This window comes from Melanerpes formicivorus, unplaced genomic scaffold (genome assembly GCF_026170545.1).
Source record: "Melanerpes formicivorus ecotype bairdi unplaced genomic scaffold, bMelFor1.0.p_v2 SCAF_19, whole genome shotgun sequence".
Taxonomy (NCBI): Eukaryota; Metazoa; Chordata; class Aves; order Piciformes; family Picidae; genus Melanerpes; species Melanerpes formicivorus.
Genome location: NW_027142371.1, coordinates 2,321,670 through 2,338,431, shown reverse-complemented (window position 1 = coordinate 2,338,431; position 16,762 = coordinate 2,321,670). Strand labels below are relative to the sequence as shown.

Sequence of the window (16,762 nt, the reverse complement as noted above, 5' to 3'; positions counted from 1 at the left end):
CACATCTCTGTAGCATCCTGGACAGGACATCCTGGCAGCAAGAGGGGAAGGGAAGGAGTAAAAAAGAGACTAGAGGGGAAAAAAGGTATTCTGTGCAAATTCCTGTCTGTGCTGGTGTTTAAAACATCTCATGCTGGGTGCAGCAGAGGGAGGGCAGGTATCTTGGGTTCCTGACAGGGATCTTGGGTTCCTGCTCTGGCAGGGGGGGTGGGACTGGATGATCTTTCAAGGTCCCTTCTGGCCCCTAACATTCTGTGATTCTGACAGATACCTTGGGGTCCTGACAGGTGCCTTGGGCTCCTGACTGTGACTACCAGGCTAGTAGCCAACATACTGACAGCTTGCTGATGACACTTGAATTGCTCAAACCACCTCATCTCAGTAAAATGACAAGCTCTAGGAGAGGCTCCAATGCCCAGCTTACTGTTTCCTTCAAGGCTTCCCCTTTCACTCCTCTGCTGACCCAGTGGCTCCTGCTTGCTGCCTGTCTGCAGCATGACCAGCAAACAGCAGCTCCTCTGGAACTCCTGCGCAGCAAGGGCGATCCCTGGGCATCAGCACTTGGCCTCAGAGGTGGCCCTGAGCCAGCAGTGCTGAGCACAGCCTTGCCAGCCTTCCTGCTCCCAGCCTCCTGATGTGCCTGCCCCAACAAGCCTGGGGGATTCTCTTCTGCCCATGGCTGCTCTAGGATATGCCCCAACTCTGTCTACAGAGGAAGGTCTAAAACACTCTGAGAAAGCACAGGTGGGTTTGTAGTGCTTCCAGGACTTCCCTCAGAGCAGATCCCACCTCTCTATTTCCTGTCTCAACAGATCCAGGATGTTTGGGTTTTTTTCATGGTGGCTTCCCCCCAGCACTTCACAAGTTAGTTGCCTGTCTAGTTTCAGGACTGATTCAACCAAAGTGAGGTGCAGCAGGGCACCCTGGATCAGTGAAATGCTTTTTCTCACCTTACAGAAGGCAAACCAAGTCCTAGCTAAGCTTTACATTGGCAGATGCTGAATCAGGCCACTGGGGACCAAAAGAACCAACCCAAAACCAAACAAAAAAATCACTGGAACTGATTCCCCAGCCTGATTTTTCAACCCTCTGCTTCCAAAGCAGGGAAGGTGCTTCTGTGCCTGCAAAGTCCTGTGACTGGCTTTGGCCACCTGCTCTCTCTCCCCTCTGAAATGTTTGCAGCAGCTCTGAAACAAGACACCCCAGACTGGGCATTCCCAAACTGCCAGCACACACAGTCCTGCCCCCATGGCACCTTCTCCCGGGGCTCTGCCAATGCCACTGGGTTCAGCCACACAGCATCCGAGGTGGGGGTGGTAGCCCAGCATGGACCCTGTCGCAGGCAGGGAGGCTGGGGCCAAGAGCTGGGGGTGATCTCAAGGTCACACAAGGTCAGTGCACCCCAAAAGGAGGCTGGCGCCCATCCTGTCCCTCAAGGCTTCTTCACTTCAGCAAGCCAAACCCTGGTCAAACCAATAAGCACCTCCAGAGGCACCACGCACCTGCAGGACCCGGAGGGAGGAAGCCGGTTGTCATTTTTGCTCCCAGAGACGCAGCGTTAATTCGTCACCGAACGTGCCACTAGATGGGGCTTTCCGGGCAGGTGTCCACGGGAGAGGACAAGCATCTGCTCGGTCAGGCTGCTCCTTCCCTTTGCTAGAGCCGAAGGTGTCCCCTGCCACTGAAAGAACCATAGAACAGCCAAGGTTGGAAGAGACCTTGGAGCTCATCCCGCCCAACCACTCACCCAGAGCTCACAACCGCACCACCGCTGCTAAGTCACTGCCACTAAACTCTCAGCACCACACAGCCTTTAAACACCTTCAGGGATGGTGATTCCACCACATCCCCCAGCAGCCTGTGCTCATATTCATTAGTTCTAATTACAGCCGAGGCCCTGCCCCAGCCCAGGTGCTGGCACACGGTGATTAAAAGACGATTCCCTGCTCTGAAGGACCTTTATTGTCACTGTCACTTCCTCCCAACAGCCAGCACCACGATTGTGAACTCAAGCATTAACTTAGTAATGTTTACAAAAGAAGCCCCAAAAGATGCTTCTTGGGCAGTGAGTGATCTCAGGATGCTGCAGAACAGGGTGCAGGAGGGTGCTGCACAGCAGGGACAGCTCTCTAAAGCTGTTTTCTCTGAGTTTGCAGCAACAGAGGCCACTCTGCCAGCTTTGCATCCCCAAAAGAAAGGCCAAGCAATGTGTCCATGTGCATGTCCCCCCTGCGGTTCACCCTCCTGTACGTCCTCTGGAGCAGGACATCACAACACCAAAGGATTCATTTCCACCTCCCAGTTCCCAGAAATCTGCTCCACACAGCCAAGCATCAGTCTGGCCCTGCTCCCTCCCAGTGCTCCTTACTGAAGCATGCCTCAGTTTCCCCAGTTGAACCAGGTCTCCCAGAACCTCCCGTTTCCACCCTTACCAGCTCCAGCGCTGGTGGAGATGGGAGCAACACACAGAGGAGCTGCATTTCACCCAGAGCCCTCTTGGAGTCCCAGGACGTGAGCTGGCTCCTTGCACCTGCAGAGCCCTTGCCTGAATTCTCTCTAGAAACTGCTCTTAGTGCCCCCCATAACCAAGCTGGTTTTACCCTGCCTTGGCACTGGCAGCTAGTCCCATGTGTGGGGCATTATCTCCAGCCTACCAGCTGGTGCTGGAGCACGATGAAGCCAAGTGTCATAAACCACAGCCCCAGATGTTCAGGTTGCTGTGCCCAGAGAGGTGTCAGCTGCCCAGATGTGTTCGCAAACCTCTGGGTGAGGCTTGTGGTGCCTGGAGAGCAGCAGCTCCTTCTGGAGCTCCATGAGTGGTGGAAACCCAACAAGTTTGCTGTTGTGGCACACCCTGATAACTCTGGCAATGACCCCCCAAGCTGTGCCTGATTTGGTGCAGGAGAGATTGTCCTGCTTGGCCCGGGGCTCTGGGACACACTGAGAGCTCCTGAGCTCTACCCCAGTACAGGCTGCACAACACCTCTTAGGAAGTAATTATTTAATCTGTGCTCTCCAAAAATCCCTGAACCCCCTTAGAGGACCATTGCTGCTTCTTTCCGTGAAGGCTGTAAGGCAGGCAGGACGTTTTCAAGCCAGTATCCACCAGTGTAGCTTTTACGACACAGTTCTAACCCCAAACCCCTTAATCTCTGCTGCAAAACGTACCCGGGGAGCCGCAGGGGCCGGAGCCGCCGCCCCGGATTGCCGGGCACCGGGAGCCGCCGCCGCCGCCTCCTCCTCGCCCATTGAAGCGATGCCCGCACGTCTCCGCGGCGGCCCCGCCACGCGTGGGGACGGGCTGGGATTTCACCCGCACGACGGCCAGCACCATCCTCTCCCGTGACCCCCGCTGCCCACCCCAGGCGGGCTGCCGGAGCTGCCCCGGGAGTGATGCTGGCAGGAGCCATGTGATGCTGGGCTAGCGCTGCTCTCCCGTCCCTCTCCCGCTCGCTCGCAGGCTGTCATGGCGACTCCCAACAACGTTACTCCCACCAACTGCAGCTGGTGGCCCATCTCGGCGCTGGAGAGCGACGCGGGGAAATCCACGGAAGGGGAGGAAAACCAGGACCCGACAGACCCCGCTCTCAAATCCCAGGACAGACTGGTTTTGTACCACTGGACCCAGTCCTTCAGCTCACAAAAGGTAAAACAATAAGGGCTTGGCAGGGTTCCGGGGAAGGATCACCTCCGGAGCCCAGAGCATCCCCCTGCCTGGGGAGCATGGATACAGTCACGGGCAGAACAAGGAGCTTGCCCCCCGGCTGGGGAGGGCAGCAGCCTGTGGCCGGCAGCTCTTTTGTCCCTGCGGTTCTGCGTTTTCACAGCATCTGCCTGGGGAAGGGACGGCGATGGGGGGGCTCAGCCAGAACCTTGCTTTTGCTTTAGGATCGTGGCTTGCACCGAGAACAGCCCTGGCTTTGCGCTCGCTCTCAGCCCAGCCCTGCAGCCAGGAGCACAGACAAAGGCTGAGCCAGGCCCCGGGACCACCCTGCTACTGGGAGAGGGGGAGGCATCCCCCTAGCCAGGCTCCTTCCAGCCACGATTTACCCCTGACACTGCAGCAGCAGCGCCCAGGAAATCCTATTCCCGCTGTGTGCTCCCCCCCGCCCCGCTATCCCTTTTTCCAGGCAATAGTAGTAAATGCTCATTTTGCAGCGCAGCAGCTATGGAGCAACCTTCTTCTCCCGGCGCCAACCCCCCCGTCATTCCCACACCATTGTTGTTATGTGGGCAATGGGATATCCAGAGGGCTGGGGGGAGCACAGAGATCCCCCAGCGCAAAGGGCCCCTAGAGCCCCGCAGCCAGGCAAGGAGGCCGGGGGAGGCCGGCGGCAGAGATGCCCGTCCCTGCTTGCAGGCACAAAGAAGGGAGGATGCCCGATGCAGCAGGGTGGCCGCACATGGTCGGCTCCACCGGCAGCGGCTGGTCCGCACCGGCGAGGGGAGCTCACGCCCGGCTCCCCCGCACGGGCTGGGCTTGCTCTGGTTTCCGACTTGCTCGTTTGGCGAGCAGCAGGGAAGGCACTTTGCGGGGGGCGGGGGAGACGGGTCACTACAACTACCCTCAGCTCTGTGGGGCTGGAAACTCGGGGGACAGGGCAGGGCACACCTAGAGCCACGACACTGCCGTCACAGCTTCAAGCTTTGGTTTTGAGGTCACTTGCAAGGAAAGTGTTTGCTGGAGGGCAGCTGAGCACAAACTGCTGTGATGAACATCGCAGGGCAGGGGGCATCAGGGGCTGCACAGGATGGCCTGCAGAGGAGTTTTGCTCAGGTCCAGCTGTGGGTGAAGCTTTTCCTGCTCTGCTCTGGGAGCTGCTTGGAACCACCCTCCATGGGCACTAGGATCCTGAGACCCCTGACAAGGATCTGCCTTGCCTGTGAAGGAGCTGAGGGGACTGGATGAGGTATCCAAGAATGTTCTGTCACCTCCAGCTGGGACCACACCTTGGGGTGTTTTCAGGGGCTCCCCTGAGGACAATGTTTGGGGACAGATGCCCTGGGTGGTCCTACTTGGGACTTATCCATCAGTTTGGAGGAGAAGGCCAAGCACAAGCTGCAGCTGAGGTACCCAGGCTTTTCCTTTTGGCTTTAAAAGAGAGAAAAAAATTATTTGCTAACCCTGTAAATAATTAATGACTAATTCCCCAGGAACTCTGAAGTACAGATAGAAATGCTTATATTTGTTAAGCTGTATTTTTAGCTGCTGCTGGAGGAAAAGGAGTGCTTTTCCCTCCCTCAGGGGTTCTGTGAGGTGTGGCTGTTTCACATCCACTGAGAGTTGGGGGTGGGGTTTTGGCCTATTTGACACACTTAGTTCCTAACAGTCAGGTTTCTATAACCCCAAAGCCTACAATGCCCTCCCCAACTGCACACTCAACATCATCCCAAGCACAGAGCAAAGCAGCAGCAAACCTGAGGGCTGGCCAGAGGTGATGGGAATGATGTCCCACATCCAGGCCCACTTCTGCTTCCTTTTCTTCTCTTCCTCATGTGTCTGCTGGGCTGTTCTGCAACTCACAGCAGAATCACTGATTCCTCCCAGCTGGGGAACTGCCTCCTCTCCCTACCTGCTGCCAAGGGATGAGCTCAGATCATACTAGCAGTCCTGGCCCCTTCACCTGTCACACAGGCCACCAGCAGGAGGATGGTGGTCCATGAGCCTGTGAAGTTAGGATGAGCTTGGGTCTCCCCTGTTTGCTGTGAGGATTTCCCCTGGCTGCCTTGATTTTGCAGTAACCCCATGCCAAGAGCCGCTTGGCTTCTTGCAGGACAAGCATGTGTTGTGGCACACCGCTGAGCTTAAGTGACTGGGATGGGCCATGGAAGTGTGATGGGGTGGTGGTGGGGCTCTCAGGGAGCTTTGAGGGCCAGTTTGGTGTGCAGGGCTGAGCCCTTTGTCCCTGGTCTCCCTCGCCCAGGTGCGGTTGGTGATCGCGGAGAAGGGGCTGCCCTGCGAGGAGCGGGATGTCAGCCTGCCCCTGATGGAGCACAAGGAGCCCTGGTTCATGCGGCTCAACCTGGGGGAGGAGGTGCCTGTCATCATCCACAAGGACAACATCATCAGTGATTACAACCAGATCATCGACTACATGGAGAAGAACTTCACGGGAGGTAAGGAGGGTGGGGGTGGGCTACACCTCGGGGCAAACTCGGGTTTCAGCCAGGCGCTGTTTGCCGATTCACCCTCTGAAGTTTCAGCTTTACTCCAGGAGAGCAGCAAGCTACCTCTCCTCTCCAGAGTACTGTGCTTTTCCCTGAAAATGAAAGATATCCAGTAGAAATCCCCAAAAGTCCCTTGGAAGTGCCAGTGGAGGGCTTGGGAGAGAGCATCGCTGGGTGCCTCTTTTTCCACCTTGAGGGCCATGCTCCCACACTGGATCCTTTCCCCCTGCTCCTGTGGTGTGTGGTAGCATCTCACTGGAGCCACCACCGGGACACAGTGCAAGGGAATGCTTCTGGGTTTGGCCACCTCTGTACTTTGGCCTTGGATGATGGCATAAAAACGACCCTGAGTGGCCCTGCTGAAAGAGGTTGTGTGTGAGCCAGGTGCTGCTGCCCCTCTCTCCTTCCTCCACGGGTCCTGTGCAGCCAGCTGTGTGCAGGGGACCCTGCTGCCCCTGGTGCCACTGTGCCCTGCAGAAAACTGCCTTTTGAAAGTCAAACCAAGCCATCGGTGCTGGGGACCATGGGAGGATGATGTGACACAAACCCAGAGGAAGGGACAGCTGGAAGACAGAAGCTCATATTCCCCCTGGAGCAGGATGGCAGCCAGCAGAGCCCGGAGCAGCAGGATGCTGAGGTGGCACTCAAAGGTGGCTCTTTGCATGTCTGCTGCAGCAAGCAGCCTCCCCCTCGGCATCTCACGTCCCTTTGCCCCCATTTCCCCAAGCCTGGGGGCTGTCAGGCTGGGACGCTCCACCGAGGAGGCTTCAAAGCTGAGCAGGGAGCTTGGGCTGTGCCATCACGATGTTCGCCCCAGCATCCATCCTCCTTGCAACAGAGACATCAAAAACATCTCAAAATAGCTCCCGAAGCAAGGGCGTTTTGCCAGCTCAGCTGCCGTCCTCTCCCGGCCCCGCCGCGCCGCCGATGCTCGGCAGAGGCTCGCTGCTCTCTCGCCGGCGGGGCAGCGGGGATGGGATCGACCGGGATCGGCCAGCACCGGCAGAGGCTCCCTGGGAACGGGGAATGGAATGGCAGCGGCATTCCCGCCGAGGGGCTGCAGGAAGCACGGCTCCGTGGTGCCCGCCCCGCGCAGCAGCCTCGGCCGGGCTCAGTGAGGGGCAGGTGGGCTGAGCATATGTGACAACAGGCTGGCCCCAGCAGGAGGGCAACACGCTGCTGCCCCTGCCCCGGAGATTTTCCAGCCAGGTGCAGTTTCTCACCTTTTCACTCCAGGGCAGAGGACCCTGATGCTCTGCTCCGAGCTCCTTCCCAGCACCCCCGACAAAAGCATCACCAGGGGGCTGCAGGGTTGGTGTGAGGGTGAATCATCCACCTCGCAGGAACACACAGGGCTTGGAAATGCCTTTGCAGAAAGGTGTTTCACTGAGTTTTGTTTTCCCCTGGGCTGGAGCATGACCTTGTTCAGCTGTTTACACACTCCCCCGAGTGTCAGCTCCCAGTGCAGGGTGGTGTTTTGAGTAAGGGTTTTCTTTCCCCAAAAAGCAGTAAAGAGTGCAAATAAATCACCTTGGCGGATGATTCTCACCAGGGCACTTTCCAGCAGAGTCAGGAAACCACTGATGAGTTGGCTGGTGGCAATGTATCTCAGAGCCTGGGTGAGGAACTTCTCCAAGGGCACCCCTAGCCCCATTCTTCAGAGCCCCCTCCCATCCCATCTTTCACAGCCCACCACTTGTGGACTACACACATCAGCAGCCCATATGTGCAGGTCTGCTGTGGTGTGCAAAGGCAGGGCCAGCACCACTCCACTGGAAAACCTCCCTGGGACATGCTGAAGGCCGTGGGCTGGTGGCCAGCTTGCTGCTAATTCATTGTGGTCACTGGGTCCTGCTGCCAGATGTGGCGGTCACTCTGGGAGTGCTGGGACCCAGCCTCAGCCCCAGCCTGTCTGGTGCTGGCAGGCAGCCCTGTGGAAGCAGCATGCAGGCTGTAGGTCAGTTACTGCTATTTCACTCAGCTGGTCGCTTTTCTCGGGTGGAAAATCCCCACTTGGAGAGCTGGCACCCAGGCAGAGAGCAGCCTGTGGGCAGGGAGGAGCTGCCAAGGCCTGCCCTCTCTCTGGGAACAGAAATGCTGATGCCCATCAGTTAGAAGGAGCTTATGGAGCCCACCAGCAGAGCCAGCCCTGACCTGGAGCTGTTGGGAGGTTTGCAGTACAGGGGCTGCCAGAATTTCCCTGTCTCCTGTCCAGGAACGGCGCTGCCTGGCCCGGGGCAGGGCCAGCTGTGTGTCTGATCTGTGCTGGGCAGGCATCATCAGGCTGTGCCCACAGCCTTGCTACTGCCACCAGCAGTGGGGCCAGGCAGAGCTGTCATTTCAGACCCTCAGTTAAGGAGCTGTGTTGGTCACAACTGCCAGAGTGCCTGAAGCCAGGGTGCGTGGTGAGCCCTGTGCTGTGTGCTGACCACGGGCACACGGGCAGCCGGTGCCCCGAGTCCTTTACTCACTGCCTGTTAACTGCTGCCTGAAAATGCCATAAACATTTATGAGCCCATAAAAAAATGGACCTGATATTCTTGGGGGAGGCAAGAAGAACATTTCGCTGCTCGTGGTGTCATCTGCTGTGTATTCTGAGCTGCGAGTGTGAGGAAAAGGGCAGGACGCAAACTGCCATCCACGAACGATGAATAAACCCCAGCAAGGCGAGGGAGGCGCCAAGCTGGGCGGGGCAAGGGACACTCATGCAGCTGAGGAACCAGGGGAGCGTGGGGGGAAGATGTGCTGGGCTCCTTCTTTGGTTATCTGCTCCCTGGTAACCCGTTCTGAAAGGGATTTTCAAGGGAGCCCAGGAAGAGCAGGTGCCTTGCTTGGTGTAACAGGAGTCTCAGGGGAGACCTCAGTGCTCTCTACAAGTACCTGAAGGGTGGTTGTAGCCAGGAAGGGGTTGGTCTCTTCTCTCTAGCAACCAGCACCAGAACAAGAGGACACAGTCTCAAGCTGCATCAGGGGAAGTTTGGGCTGGAGGTGAGGAGAAAGTTCTTCACAGAGAAACTCATTAGCCAGTGGAATGTGCTGCCCAGGGAGGTGGTGGAGTCACCGTCCCTGGAGGTGTTCAGGAGGGGATTGGACACATGGTCTGGTCATGAGGTCTGTGGTGACAGGTTGGACTTGATGATCTTTGAGGTCTCTTCCAACCTTGGTGATACTGTGATTTCTAGTAGGAGTGTAACCCAGGAGATGCCAAACTCACATCCCTGTTTTAGCTCTTTTCTGTAGCCTGACAAGGTTTTGTTCCCCTTCTAAGAGATGTAGAACCAGCATACAAGTTCAGGAGCTGCAGAGGTGGAGGGCTTTGCTGCCCTGAGCTCCTGGGGACGTGGGGGCTGTGGGCCTGAGTACATGTCCCTGTGGTCCTGGGGGCTTGCCTGTCTGTAGGGACAGGCTGGGCACACTCCTAGCCAGGATGGGGAGCAGAGCCAGCCATGGGGACAGTTTCAAGCCCACACTCAGAAGTATCTCAATCCAGGACTGCATGCTGGGGGCCCATGGGGGCTAAGGAGCCCCTGAGGAGCACCATGCTGACAGCTTTTGCTTTGGCCTGGCAGAAAACGTGCCCCAGCTGATCCCTGAGCCGGGCAGCCTGCTGCACTCGCGGGTGCTGCAGTACCGGGAGCTGCTGGACTCGCTGCCCATGGACGCCTACACCCACGGCTGCATCCTGCACCCCGAGCTCACCACCGACTCCATGATCCCCAAGTACGCCACCGCCGAGATCCGCAGTAAGTCTCCTCTCCAGCAGGGCTGCCAGGGCTGCTGCCGGGGGGTGGCTCCCACAGCCCTTCCTTTAGGCTCCCTACGGCTGCAGGGACCAGCTAACCGCCCTGCTCTTGATCACCTCCCTTTCCACCGAAGCAAGCAGGGACAGAGCTGGGAAACAGCAAAGCACAGCTGATTTGGGAGCTGCAGGCACCTTGCAGAGGCTTCCCAGCCCTATGAGCATCTGGGTTCCCATGGGCCATGCATGCTTCTCACCCAGCTCTTTCTGAAGCACCTGGGTTTGGTCCTTCCTCTGCACATCCCTGCTCTCAAGGCAGGGAGGGAGAGCACAGCTAGACTGGGTAGCAGATTGTGGATGAATCGGCATAAGGCTGTGCCTGACCTTCAAGCACTCATAAAACATTGATGATGCTTAATATAACTCAAGGGCTGCTGCTGGAGAGTCCCTCACCACAAAAGTGACCTTGTTAGGAGGGCACCAGAGTGTGCCCCATGCCCAGGCTGTGGTCCCAAGCAACACCCACAGCAAACTCCATTCCCCACTGCAGCTGCCTGAGTCACAGATGGTCCCTCTGAGATGGGCAGACTCAGCCACAAAGAGAAAGAGGCTGCTTGCTGGCACCCTGCACAGGCAGCTGTCCCCATGTCACCAAGCATCACCTCCACCCCCAGACCTTGGGTAGATGTAGGGTGCAGAGCTCATCCTGACCTCAAAGGGTCCTGCTGTGATGGCTTCAGACCCTGCCTGCCTCACATCACCTCCCCAGCACTCTGCTGAGGTCCTTAAAAATATCTTCCCCCCGGTGGCATTTTTCCCAAGCCATTGCTGTGGACAGGCCTGTGGGGTGCCCCAGTGCCAGTATTGTCCTTCCTCCCCAGTACATCCCCTATGCCCAGGAGCTGGTTGGGCTGCCCTGCTACAGTGGGTGCCAAGCCAAATCCATGCAGTTGTGTCCCAGTGAGAGGGTAAACTGAGGGCCAGGCTCTCCCAAGGGGAACGAAAGCAGGGTGACATCCAGGCTCCCATCCAAGCTGCAGCTCCAGGAGAGCTGGCTGGCAGCCTCAGCAAGCAGCAGCTTCCAGGCTTGTGATGGAAACCAGGGGGGTTCATCATCTTGTGGCAGTGGACAGCCTGCTGCTGGCTGCCACCCTGGCCAGCCCTGGCACCTCCTGCACCTGCTCATCAGCAGAGCCAAGGCCTTGCCGGAGGGAACAAGGAGGGAGAGGTAGATGGTCCCTGGCAGGAAGAGATTTGCCCAGCTTTGGGCAATTCATGTTGTCCCTGAGGTGTTACTCTGCCTCTCATAGTCTGCTCTTCCATTTATTTTGCTCCTTTCCTCTGTTAGCTCCCTTGCACCAAGCCTTGGCTTCCTTCCCATGCCCTAGGAGGGAGGAGGGTGAGCATCTTCCCCATGCTTTTGATGGGCTCCACACTACTGAATTGCACCCCTGGACCCTGAGCTGGGTCAGGACAGCTTCACCTGGGAGGGAGCAGCCCCCCCAGGCCACTGCTCTGCACACACATCCACATGTGGGCAGCTGGCTCAGACATCCCAAAGGATCAGCCTGCTGGGGATGGAGCTGCAGGAACCAGGTTATGGGGAAAGCTGAGGGATGTTCTCAAAACTGCATGAGCCAGGGATCTTCTGGCAGCTCTAATGTGAGCTCAGCAGAGGGAACAAAGAGCTGAACCCCTCTGAACCACAGAGCTGGGACTCAGCACAGCTAGGGAAGGGAGTATGCCCTGTCCTGCAGCCAATGCTGTGAGCCATGGATGGGGGGCTGAAGCTACCTGCCCCTAGGAAGGTGCATAATGCCTTGGCCAAGCCTGCCTATGGCATCAGCTTGTGGCCCATTTGAGCTCTCTGGGGTGCTTTTCTTGGTGCTTCAGCACTCTGCCTGTAGGAGGAGGTGCTTTGCTGCTGGATGCAGAGTTATTCTGACCTCTTCCAAACTCAGCTCCCCCAGCCCCTCTCTCTGTCTCTTCCCAGGACATTTAGCTAATGCCAGCACAGATCTCATGAAGCTGGACCACGAAGAGGAGCCACAGCTATCAGAGCCCTACCTCTCCAAGCAGAAGAAGCTCATGGTAAGTGGGTCAAAGCCACACACATCTCTGGTGCTTGTGGGACACAACCCATAGATCTGCCATGGGCACCTGGTGCCTTGTGCACGTGTCTGTGTGTCTGTCTATCCATCCATCCATGCACCCACCCACCTGTCTTTCCCTCCCTGCCTGCTAATCCCGTCCTCCACTCAGGCCAAGATCCTGGAGCATGACAACGTGAGCTACTTGAAGAAGATCCTTGGTGAGCTGGGGATGGTGCTAGACCAGATCGAGGCTGAGCTGGAGAAGAGGAAACTGGAGTACCAAGGTAGGTGCTGGGCTGCATTCATGGGGTGTTTTCCCACACGAGCCTGAGGTGCTACACCAGGAACAGCCAACAGCTTTGCACATGATGAACATCCCCTATGGGGTAACTGCCAGTGGAGCCAGGCTGCTGCTGGGCTCTCCTCATTTTGGGTGCACTCACCAATCTCCAGCAAACCACCCCTGCTGCAGGGAACCCCCATACTCACTGCCACAGAGGACAGCAGGGCCCCTGCCCTCATGGCTGCTCTGAGGGAACTCTGCAGCCATTGCAGGGTGGGTGGCAGGTCCCCTCCACCCCAGCTGCTAGGGACCGATGCTCTGGCTGGGGTGGAGCAGGCTGGCCCCAAGCTCTTGCACCACAAGGAGCACAGACACAGGGCTGGGGACATGTCCTGCAGCCAACCTCCCCCAGCCATGGTGCCGAGGCACATCTCAATGGAGCACAGACAGGGAAACCTGGCGGGAGTCTGAGGGGCTCTGGAGGGGTGGCAGCTTTCACAGGGCCTGCGTCAAATGCCAGCGGGTGGGAGAGACCCACAGCAGCCACCCCCAACATCAAACACAGGCTGCTGGGTGCCTGCTGGTGCCCTGGCAGGCAGGGCTGCATGGGCACAGCTGGGCACGGCTTGTCCTGCTGCCACCCCGGGCTGATGTCGTCATCCTCCTGTCCCCGCTGCTGGCAGGGCTCACAACCCCTCCCCAGGACAGCTGCAGTGCCAGGCCCCGAGCAGAGCCCAGACACAGCTAACCAGGGGACAGCCCCCAGGCTGCCCCTGCCCTCAGCGCTGGCCTCAGCAGCTGGGAGCTGTGGGAGCTGTGCGTCACGCCTGGGGCCACACCGAAGGGCCAAGGTCGGGCCCTGCAAGGCACCGGGCTGGGCATCTGCCAGGACCCCCCAGGCATTCCGAGTGCCACCTTGTGCTGCCCTCATTAACTGATCCGGGGCAGCTCAGCAGAGTTCAGCCTAATGAGGTGCCTCCAGAGGACATCCCGTGTGCCTGGGGCAGAGGGGAGGTTGCTGCTGCCTTTGGCACTCACACGCTGCTCCTCCCTCCGCTCCAGGCATCCAGACCCTCCCCACCGTGCCCAGAGCCAGGGCAGGATCTCAGCAGTGGGCACAAGCACCAGCCCCTTGGCACCGGCCCAGGAGCCGCAGTGCAGCAGCTCTCCTCCCACGCAGGCCTGGCTGCAGGCCCGACAGGCAGCGCTGCAGGCAGGGCAGGGTGGGCAGCGGGAGGGTGGGAGGTGCTGCAGGAGCACAGGGGGACACCCCTGCCGCAGGCACAGCTGGGACAGGCTGGCCTGAGCCAGGGCTTCCGTGGGTGTGAAGTGGATGAGCTGTCTTTGCCCACACCTCTGCTCCATTTGGTGTTGGGAAGGGGTACAGGGGACTGGCACAACCCATAGCTGTGTCCAGCCCTCAGTAGTGGGCACAAGCCCAGAGCCAGGAGGGGTAGGGCTGGACCACGGCTCTCTCCCAAAGTCCCCATCCTGACACATGCTTTCACCTGCAGCAGTGGCTGGCAGCTGGGCAGCCACCTCAGCCCTGCTTCCCTTATCTCTGAGACGCAGCATCCTCAGGGGCCCAACAGCACCCAGGAGGTTCTGGCTGCAACACCCCAACAATTCATTAGTCACTGCAAACATTTATTGACTAATTAGGTCCAGACAATCTGTGCACTTGGGCTGTGCCTCCAGCAGGATTAGGCAGGAGGCCAAGAGCTGCTAATTATCAGTAGTTTCCATGGCCTGGCCCAGCAGCACCAGTGCCTGCCCAAGGCTGCAAAGGTTCTACTCTCACCTCACCTGATACAACAGCCACAGGACAGTGGAAGAGCCCTAAAGTTAAGGATTTGCTGCAAACCCAAGGACTGAGGCCAGATGGGGCCAAGTTTTGCCCCTCTCCTGTTCCTCCATACCTGCATCTCCCTTCATCTGCCTTACTGAAGGAGTTGGGGCTGTTCAGTCTGCAGAAGAGAAGGCTCCCAGGTGACCTCATTGTGGCCTTCCAGTATCTGAAGGGGGCCTACAGGAAGGCTGGGGAAGGACTTCTCAGGATCTCAGGTAGTGATAGGACTAGGGGGAATGGAATGAAGCTGGAGGTGGGGAGATTCAGGCTGGATGTGAGGAGGAAGTTGTTCCCCATGAGAGTGGTGAAGCCCTGGAATGGGTTGTCCAGGGAGGTGGTCGAGGCCCTGTCCCTGGGGGTGTTTAAGCCCAGGCTGGATGAGGCTCTGGCCAGGCTGATCTAGTGTGGGGTGTCCCTGCCCATGGCAGGGGGGTTGGAACTAGATGATCCTTGTGGTCCCTTCCAACCCTGAATGATACTATGATACCTCCAGCCCAGCTTTTCAGCACTAAAAGGAGGAGTTTAAAACTGCCCTGCCCTGAGCCTGCTTCTCTCAGCCTAACACCAGCTTGCTTAATTCCTGGACATCTGTCTGGTGAGGTTACTTCCAGGTTCACCCATTATCAGGGGCCATCAAGCACATCGCTGTCTTTCCCCATGCCCTACATTCGAACCAAGCTCTGCCTGCCCTGCACACCTGGCTCTTGGTACTGCCAATTTTGGTGTCCTGGAGCAAGGTCCCCATTGCAGGAGGGGACAGAAGCAGGACCTCTCCAATAGCACACAAGGAGAGCAGCCAGGCTGGGCCAGCAAATGGTTTTGATTCCTAAGGACTTCTCACATCCCTAAAATAGGACAAGTTTAACATGACACCCCCCTGGAATGGCTCCCAGCACCACCAAGGACAAATGCTGCTGCTGTCCCTGAGCACCAATACAGCAGAAGGGGTCACTGTACTAGATCTTCAAGAGCAGCTGAGAGCCCTTTGCCAGGGATCTCCTGGGTACAGGAGGATGCCATCTGCTACTTCTCCTGACTTGGGAGAGAGGCAGCAGAGCCATTTTGCAGACAGCAGTTTGTGTCTTGATGCTCATCTCCTGTTCCCAGCCTGGTGGCCTCCTATCTCCTCCATCACGGAGCCTGGTACAGGGTCTGACCTCTTAGGATGCCAGAGAGCTGAGAACCCGTGCAAATGCTCCTGCCTTCAGGGATCTTTTGAGCAAGCCTTTAGGTGCCCACCCAAGGGGTTTCTTCTTACCCTGCCTGCTCTGTCACTCCTCTCTGCAGGGCAGAAGTGTGAGCTTTGGCTCTGCGGCTGCGTCTTTACCTTGGCCGACATCCTGCTGGGAGCCACCCTGCACCGCCTCAAGTTTCTGGGACTCTCTAAGAAATACTGGGAGGATGGCAGCAGACCCAACCTGCAGTCCTTCTTCGACAGGATACAGAAACGCTTCGCCTTCAGGAAAGTTCTGGGGGACATCCACACCACGCTGCTCTCCGCCGTGGTGCCCAACGCCTTCCGGCTGGTCAAGCGGAAACCTCCCTCCTTCCTCGGAGCCTCCTTCCTGATGGGATCTCTGGGGGGAATGGGATATTTTGCTTATTGGTACTTAAAGAAAAAATACATCTAGTGCTGGCTGCTGGGTGTTTAGTTTGGTGTCTGTGTGCCGTGTGAAGTCATGACGAAGCCCTCAGTAGCCGACTCCGAAGCAAGGTAGCGCCGCCGCGTTGTGCAGTGTAACATTCCATAGGCTAGAAGTAGAAACCTGTCCCGCCAGGAAACCACCACAGCAACACCACCACCACCACCAGCACCCCTAAATGCCAGCTCCAGTAAGACCCTCAGGGCTCCACAGCTCGGCCGTGCCCACCGGGGAGCGACGCTGCCTGCGGCACCGGCTGGCTCCAGCGGGAGATGAGGACCCTGGGAAGGCTCCCAAGGGGACTGGGATGCTGGGTCCTGTCCCTTCGCCTTTCCCAACCGTTCACTGGCCACGATTTCACACCTGCAGGTGGTGAGGACTCTCTTCCAGAGGGTGTTGTGTTATGCTTGGAGGCTCTCCTGGGGCAGGGTGCAGTAGCTGGTCATGGTCAGGGTGGGTTTGCATTCCTCAAGTCTCCATTTTCCAGTTCTTTTCAGGAAAGGGAATGTTCTGTTCTGGAGCAGCTCTCAGAATGTATCCCCTGGTCTTAGTGGGCCTTTGGAGGGGTGGGTTTTTTTTTATAGAGGATTTAATGTCTGTCTTTAACTGCCACACTTTATTTTTTTTTCCTTGAGAGAAATCTTTCTGACTCCCATCCTGTGTTTTGGCACACGAAGGAGGTTATTGGTTTAAGCCTTCTGGCTCTGCCTCTTGCGTTTTCCTTCACGGATTTGCAAAGCATCTCTCACCGACTTGGACTCGGCAAAGTCTGACCACTCTCAGATCTCCTCAGCACTTTTCCTGAAGGCTCTTTGCTTTTCCCTCCCACCAAGGGGCTCTTTTCTGTCATTTCCTCGCTGTCTGTTTTCTCAGAGACACTTTGCACAGAATCACATTGATGACTTTCTTGTGCCTTTTGCATGTTGGGAAGGATAACCTCACTGCTACTCATGCTTTGCAAACTGAGATCCTCAATAAACCATTTGG

At 57.5% G+C, this 16,762-nt stretch overlaps 1 protein-coding gene across 1 annotated transcript; it reads left to right on the top strand.

Moving 5' to 3' along the window:
* Positions 1 to 3,221: 3,221 nt before the first annotated feature.
* GDAP1L1 (ganglioside induced differentiation associated protein 1 like 1) lies at positions 3,222 to 16,762 on the top strand. Its single transcript, XM_068149799.1, has 6 exons — positions 3,222 to 3,646; positions 5,925 to 6,117; positions 9,738 to 9,911; positions 11,901 to 11,998; positions 12,170 to 12,284; positions 15,420 to 16,762. Exons 1-6 carry the CDS (start codon positions 3,467 to 3,469, stop codon positions 15,761 to 15,763), a joined length of 1,104 nt encoding a protein of 367 aa, XP_068005900.1. The 5' UTR covers positions 3,222 to 3,466; the 3' UTR covers positions 15,764 to 16,762.